The sequence below is a fragment of the Notechis scutatus genome, chromosome 12 (genome assembly GCF_049901735.1).
Source record: "Notechis scutatus isolate UNSWTSFEM ecotype Mainland chromosome 12, rNotScu1.2, whole genome shotgun sequence".
NCBI classification, from domain to species: Eukaryota; Metazoa; Chordata; class Lepidosauria; order Squamata; family Elapidae; genus Notechis; species Notechis scutatus.
In genome coordinates this window covers 16,199,251-16,206,707 of record NC_142020.1, presented here as the reverse complement: position 1 = coordinate 16,206,707, position 7,457 = coordinate 16,199,251, and the positions used below count along the sequence as shown (strand labels likewise).

The 7,457-nt window shown below is 47.2% G+C and overlaps 1 protein-coding gene across 1 annotated transcript in view; it reads right to left on the bottom strand.

Moving 5' to 3' along the window:
* Window positions 1–1,570: 1,570 nt before the first annotated feature.
* MYO15A (myosin XVA) overlaps window positions 1,571–7,457 on the bottom strand; it is a 43,794-nt gene continuing 37,907 nt past the window's right edge. Inside the window, exons 57-66 of the mRNA XM_087942349.1 lie at window positions 6,825–6,919; window positions 6,528–6,605; window positions 5,917–6,013; window positions 5,232–5,392; window positions 4,743–4,867; window positions 4,339–4,472; window positions 3,518–3,651; window positions 2,760–2,900; window positions 2,093–2,107; window positions 1,571–1,764 (exon numbers count right to left, since the gene is read on the bottom strand). Of these exons, the coding sequence (XP_087798475.1) occupies window positions 1,663–1,764; window positions 2,093–2,107; window positions 2,760–2,900; window positions 3,518–3,651; window positions 4,339–4,472; window positions 4,743–4,867; window positions 5,232–5,392; window positions 5,917–6,013; window positions 6,528–6,605; window positions 6,825–6,919 (1,082 nt within the window). The 3' untranslated portion in view covers window positions 1,571–1,662. The remainder of the gene's footprint in view (window positions 1,765–2,092; window positions 2,108–2,759; window positions 2,901–3,517; window positions 3,652–4,338; window positions 4,473–4,742; window positions 4,868–5,231; window positions 5,393–5,916; window positions 6,014–6,527; window positions 6,606–6,824; window positions 6,920–7,457) is intronic.

The window sequence follows — 7,457 nt, the reverse complement described above, 5'->3', positions numbered from 1 at the left end:
AGAGCGAAAGCGGCCCAGGGCCACTTCCAGACGAGATGGACACAAATCAACTAAACAAATAAAATTACATTTTAAAAATCCGCGCACACCCCCGTGGCAAACGAGGGCATCCCGGCCGGCTGTGCACACTGAGCAAGTTGAGAAGCACCATTGAAGGGGCTACCAAAGCGCTGCCGTCTAAGCCCCGTTTGCAGGTCTGCAGAGCCAAGACAGCCATGGATGGGAGACCACTAGGAAATCACAATGGCACCGAGTACAAAAGCAGAAGATGGAAATGGGAAATCCATACAGCTGCAGAACACGGAGCCATGGGGAGGGCTGCTCCAACTGGGGGGACGCGACACCAAGCTTACAGCAAAAGGGAGGTGCAGAAGAGCCACCTCAGATTTTGCTCTTTTGGCTGTATCCCCGTGTCTTCCTTTTGATGTCATGTTTCCAAAGCCGCTATTTTATACAGCTGCCACATCTTGCCTTAATATGAAACAGAATGTAAGTTCTAAAGACAGACTGATTTTATTAATGAATAAATAAAAGAGCTACAATTTAGAGAGCCATACATGAAACAGGAGAAGAATAATTATTAAAAAAAAACAATTCTAAAAACTTTTTTAATACATATATTTAGTCTGGATACAAACAGTAGATGAATCATCATCCTATTTCACTCAGACATTTTTATAGAACATCTGGCCATCAGCTGTTGGAAGCAGAAAATTGAGCCAAGTGAAAACTTGGCCTGCTACAGTGAAATAATTTCTCCCTTTGGCCATAACCACCAATTTACACCCAAAGGAGAATGTGTTGTCTGGCCGGCATTTTGTTGGCCAAATCAGCTGGTTAATATAGAATAAGTGAAGTCTGTATGAAACATCAGGTGATGCTTCTAGTCCACATTAAAAAAAACCAGATGCCGCTAAGAGTCCTTTGGAATTGCCGCTAAGTCAGGCGATTCAGCATCTGAAGAGATCTGGGGAAGCCAGAAGCCTCTACTACATCGCACAAACCAGCCGGATGCAATGCCCTGGAGTCGCTTCGTTCACATTCCCACCTCTAAATCAGGAAGTGACGACGTGGATGTCGTTGAACCCTCCAGGATGAGCTGCTTACAGCTGATGTCGGGAAGCGATGGAAGAGGCCGGGTGTCAGATGGCCCAGTAATGATGATGAATTATGAGAGTCGGCTAGCTGTCAGGATTCCGGCAGGAACCCCCATTTAAATCATGAGTCTGAAGCCAAGCTTCCAAAGGATTTATTGGGAGTTAACATGTCCAGCACTGCCTGGGTATAGCTGACTCTGAGGCACGTCGTTCCTTGTCACCCTTGACCCAGGTTTCCCCACACTCCCTGGGTGTATCATAATTCATATTCTCCAATGGGACACCTCCATAGCCAAGAGTCATCCATCATGTTCTCCAATTAGAAACTTCAGTCGTCTAGTTACAATATCTGAAAGACTATTTATGGAATGCACTTTCAGTTTCCATGCTGCCGCACTGCTCTTTCAAACCCCTTTCCCCCTCCGTTTCTGTTGACAACTCTAAAATGACCATAGAAATATTTTAGGAGTTGACATCAGAAACACCTTCCAATCGTAGGGCCAGGATCTGCTTTGGGATCTGGAAGAGAGAGAGAGAGAGAGAGAGACTGCAGAGCAGCCGGTGATCACAACAAAGTGATCTCGCTTGGGGGCAGCGTCAGCTGCTTTTCGCGGGCATGCAGCAGGCTCTCCATGTGGGTGGCAATGACACGACACAGTTCCAGGCCCTGCAGGGGAAAAGGGGACACCACGGAAGTCAGGACGTGCCCCTTGGGGGGTTTATTCAGAGCGTTAAACGCTGCATGATCTGCCATGCTGGGTCAGCCGATTCGACTCACTGAAGACTTCCAGCACTTCTAATGCTCTCCCATCCTAAGCTCACGGATCCTAGATCAACCCCCATCTGTCCTGCCCCTCCGATAGAACCTGGACAGCTGTTTTGCCCTACTCTGCAGATGTGGGGGGTCAGGACAGCAAAACAAAGTGAAGCACCTGGAACACGTCAAAGGTTGCACCCCAATACCTTATCAGAATTATTATGAGGAAAACACCTACCATCTGAAGGTTAAGCTTCACAAAGCCAATGGGAGGAGACAGGGAAAGAGACAGGGAAGGAGACAGAAAGAGAAAGGAGGAAAATGAGTTAAGCTTATTTCACCGAGTTTCAACATATTTCCAACAAAGTCAAAATACGTCTTAACATATCATGGAGTCAATATATTCTGAAAAATCTGGCCAAGCTTGCTGTACACATTCTTAACAACCAGGCAGTCTAAATTTTCAAACAAGGAAAACAAGGAATTCTGGCTGCAAAATCCAACCAAATCCACAGATCAATTTAAATAATGGTTTGCATCTTTCTCATTTTTTTATTTAGATATTACGTGGAATAAATAAACAAATCTTCCTCATTTTGCTTGTCTTTCAGACTTTTTGTTTTGTGGCTTAAAATTTGACAACTGCCTTGTCTGAGAAAGAGCCCTCAAAACTTTCACTACACATTTATGGGGCTGTGCACAAAAGCCACTTTAAAGAAAACCCACCCTAGTTTCTCCCAACGATTTCCCCGAGAAGCAATTCCTTAACTTTTTTCAAAAAAGAAAAAAAGAAAAACTCGACAATTTGAATGACAGGCCTCGAACCCATCAACCACTTCCTTGACCAGGTCCTGCTGTGGAGAAATCGTGGGGTTCTCCTGGGACCTGCACTTCCCCTGCTATACCTGCTTAAGCTGCAGCTGTGTGATCCTGTGAGACATCAGATCTCCCAGCATAATCTCCACGTAGGGGTAGCTGGATCCAGCCGAGGGTCTCTGGGTCCGAGTGGAGTGGATCTCCTTCAGAGAGAACGTCACAATGGGTTCCTAGGCCGTGGAGGAGAAAACTTTTAGAAGAAGAGCAGCAACCTAAGCCACCATTTCTGTCGCCCCAGACCCTCCCTGACCCCTGTGGCTAAGAACCAGAGAAGCCCAGGCCCTGAGCTGGTTTTGGATCCCATGCATCGTGTATATATAGTCCCTTAACGCCCGTGTCCGTCCCATTCACATCTTGCGTGAAGTCACGAAAGTTCCTGCAGAGATTCTCCCACAAAACAGCTCCAAACTCCCTTCTACCTAGTTGACCCTGGAGGACACCTCCTCTCTCAATTCTTTCTTCCTTTTTGATACATCCGTTGTGGGAATGTGATTGGGGATGTGTGCTTGTCTCTCTGTACATTCTAAAGTAATGATCAGATTTGTTCCTGGCTTGTTCAATGGGAGCTTTGCTCCGATGCTGCAGATGAGATCCTCCATATTTTGAGGCAGAGAACTCATCGTTTTTAATTATCCTGCGGGACTATCTGTTGGTAAACCCCTTTCAGGGTTTCCCCCAAGGAGTGGCATGAAGTCCAAGCCTACTTTCCATAGCAGAAAGCAAGCAAGCAACCGGAACAGAAGAAAAACTCCTGAGAGGTCAAAAGGAACAAACACGCAACACCTACATGAGTTTCCTTGTGGAGAAAATTCAGCCCATTCTGGTTCACAGCCAGGATACAGGGTGAAATAATGGTGGTGTTGCTGCAACTCTGAATGTAGAAGAACGAGGAACCAAACATGGGGAAGGCGCTCAGGAGCCCTGCAATGGATGGAGGCCAACCATCAGCTCAAAGAAGGACCTGCCACAGGAGGTCCACAAAGAACAAGGCTGGGACCTACATAGGTGGGGGTTGTGGAGAGCTCTTCCTTGCTAACTCGGGGAATTCACAACCTTCAGTGGGAGCAAGGCTTACTCGTTTAGAAGAAATTAAAAGAACTAGAGGATCGCATCCCTTAAATCAAGAATGCCAACCTTGGCCACTCGAAGACTTGTGGACTTGATGGCTGGAGAATTCTGGGAGTTGAAATCCATAAGTCCTCAAGTGGCCAAAGTTGGTTATCCCTGCCTTAAATCATGAATAAGACATCAAGAATTTCTTAGTGAGTGAACATCACACTTATGTTCTTGATGTTCATTGCAGGGGATAATTATTTCTTCCATAGGTCATCTTGAAGCCTCCGGTCACCACTTTCCAAAACAATCACAACCAGAGAGTCGAGTAGGGCTCTTTCTCACTCGACTCTCATCCAACCCTACTTGTATGTTTATTGTACAGCTGCCAGAGAATCTGGGAGATTAGCAACCGAGAACTCTTGAAACAAGGAACACAGGGCTGGGTTACACCGCAGGCATTTCTTTTGGCCAGACATCATTCTTGAAGCTTAATTCCAGGAGGGAGGCTGGTCTGCCTTCCCTTTCTGGCCCCTTGGAAGGAGAAGGCCTTACCTAAGAATTGGGACCGAGCCTGGTGGGTGCTCAAGGCCTGTGCTTGATGCATGAAGGGGGCCACCATGTCCAGCCACACCTGAGCCTTCTGCAGATGGTAGAACTGGGGTGGGATGTAGTCCTGAATTTCCCTTCTTGGAGGAGAAGCAGAAGGAGTAGGTGAGAAGTCACAGACAGCTGAGGAAACAGGGGCATGAGGAGCTAAAGGGAAGTTCTCCGCCAAGCCTCCTCTCCTCCAAGCCAAGGAGACAGAACGACAATCCCATGGATGGTGCTACAGCCTCACACCCAGAAAATGGTGACCATCCCACCCAGACTTTTCCCATTCAGCCAGGAGTCAGCCTCCCTCTTGCCTGCGGCATTAGCCTTGTCCAAACACCACCATACTCCAAGGTTACACCTACAAGGTTGCCAGGCCCTTCACCCAGAGCTGGAGAGCAGCCAGTTTGGAGATTTGCTGGAACTGTTGGTCACTTGGCTTTGCAGAAGATGAGATGTTGAAGAGACCTTTCAGATAGTCAGGTAGTATCTGTAAGAGAGACACCAGTGACATCACAACGGCTAGGAAAGAGCCTTAACTCAACCCGAGACCCTCCAGGTGAGTTTGATGGGGGTGACAGAAGATGACGCTGGACTCACTTGAAAAAGACCAGCCTGTGAGAGATTGTGTTCTGCAGCACAAGCTGCTCAATGTATTTTAAATCTTTGATACTGTATGGTTTTGCATTATTGTACTGTATTAGTAGGAAGCTTCAGTATTTTACTGCATTTCCATGTGGTTAGTAGAGTTTAACTAATGTAATCAGGTTAAGTTAAGAAAGGGTGCTCGAAACTTCTCAGAACAGAACCAAAACTTGAGTTTTTCTTCTCAGCATTTTCTCAAAGGATCTCACCTGGTTGTAATGCATGGTGACGTAGAGTTCATTGTCAAATTTCAGTGGCTGGGCCCAAATCACACGCCTGTACCAGAACATGTAGCTGCTGTCCACATTCTCCATTTCCAGGGTAACATCCAGGATGTACTCCCGCCTGTCCAAAGGCCGGACATTCTGATCTGGGATGTGGAAACGGAGGGAATCAAGTTTTTGAAGCAACCTCCAGCCAAATGAGAACTCCCCTTTGTCGATGGATGGGCCAGCTAGTTCTCTGCAACCCCAAATAGAAGACTAAGTATCTGGTGAAGGAAACATCTACATTTCTCCTGCATAAACCAAGAGAAAAAGGGCCACATCTCTTGGCTTTAAAGCTATGTGGATCCCAAATATTGAGGTTAAGGTGGATTACACAAACAGAAAGAATTCATCAATGGCTCTAACGATATGAACTCTGTGATACCCAACCAAGAATGAGAATCTGAGATTAACCAGATTTTCCCGGGAAAGCATGCAACCCCCCCCCCCCTCCGCCTGGTGTTAGGGGCTAAAGAAAACCTGCAAGTCATTATGACATGCTGGATGGCTTTGGAGCATGGATGCAGCTGCTGGACATCTGAAAGATGCAGTCCACAGAAAGGAGGGTGATTTATTTCTCAATGCCTGGATAAGGGAAATTAGCTCCCTTCCAGCCTCATCAACTCACTTTTACTAGAGACAGCAAAAATGATGTATTCCCTGAAGGCTTCAGGCTGCTGCAGACCCATTTCAAAGCAAATCTCTTGTATGACATCCTGGGCCACCTAGAAAAGTGAATGGACAGATTGTAGATGCCTAGCAACAGATCAAAATGCGGAATGCAAATTTTGGAACTGCACAGAATTTTTCTGCCAGACAAATGTTCGGTCTTGGTATTTGTAGAGGAGGAAGAAACATTGGAAAAGGAGAGAAAAGAAATGTTGTTAACCTGAGTTCGTGGGGAAAGATGGCGTAGGATCTGTCTTTGGGGAAAGTAACAGAGTGGACTCGGCCCATTTTGGCTGAAAGCTCCTTTTGAGCATAAACAGTTTTAAATGGGACTTTAAGTTTGCTTCCTGAAAAGATAGATATGGTCTTTTGGAGTAAGCTCTGGAAATGAACTCATACAGAGGAAAGATATTATATTCTGCAAGATTTCATGGAAAGAGAATGCTGGGCTGGCTGGTGCATTGCTGACACTTGAAACATGTCACTTTGGAATTTAGTGTACACACATTCCCCTTTTATTTGCTGGCTGCATCAGGTCAGGGAAGGGAGGCTGTTTTTTTTGGCACTCACCGAGCAAGTCTTGATTTTGAGGTGCCTTTCGATCCCTCCTGGGAGGAGAAAAAGTTGGCGCTTTGAACTTCTTCCAGCCTGAGGAGGAGGAGGAGGAGGAGGAGGAGGAGGAGGAATAGCATGGAGAAAAGCAAAATTATTAGGGACATACATGGGAAAGTGGATGTTATGGAAGCCCCTTGCTTGCCCATCTCTTTCAGCCCATAGCAAAGCCACCCCCCCTCTCTAGGTGACCCCTTCCCAGCTGATAGGATCCTGTCCTCCCTCCCTCCCTTCTTCCTCTTGTCAAGGACTCACCACCAAGGCTTGGAGCTCCACGGTACTAGGAAACTCACAGCGGCCCCCATACTTGAAAGTCTTCAGCAAATTCTGCTCGCAGGCCTTGGCGATGCCTGAGGGAGGGTAAGGAAGAGAAGCGGAGAGGTGAACCCCCTGAAGAAGAGGTGGAACAGGCTCGGTCGCCCGTGGAGAAGCCCCACTCATGAGACCAACTCCTCTCACTCCAGCCTAGGCGGACCTGCCTGCCCACATTGGCTGCCCTCTGCAGAACTTCGACCGGAGCCCTAAAAAAGCAGGACCGGATGGGGGGCAATTTCCCTGCTTGATTCATTCCCTGACCTTCTGCGGTTGAGAACCTCCCCAGCCCCCAGATTTCCTCCAATGGTAGCGTCGCTCCTCTCCAGCCGAAGAGAGGGGCTGATGGGTTGAAATCATGGCCCAGCTGGAAGTCAAGCCAGGGGTCATCCATCTTGGCCAATCACCTCTGTCCCACCGGAGAGGGTTTAATGAGAAAATAACCCTGGGCTGCCATGCGACCCAGCAGGCTTTCTTCCAGCCGTAGACAGAGCAGATGGATTCATTTCCACATTTTAAGTGATTGGCGAGCAAGTACGTTTGATGGATGAATTTTGGCTTAAGCCCTGTCAGTTT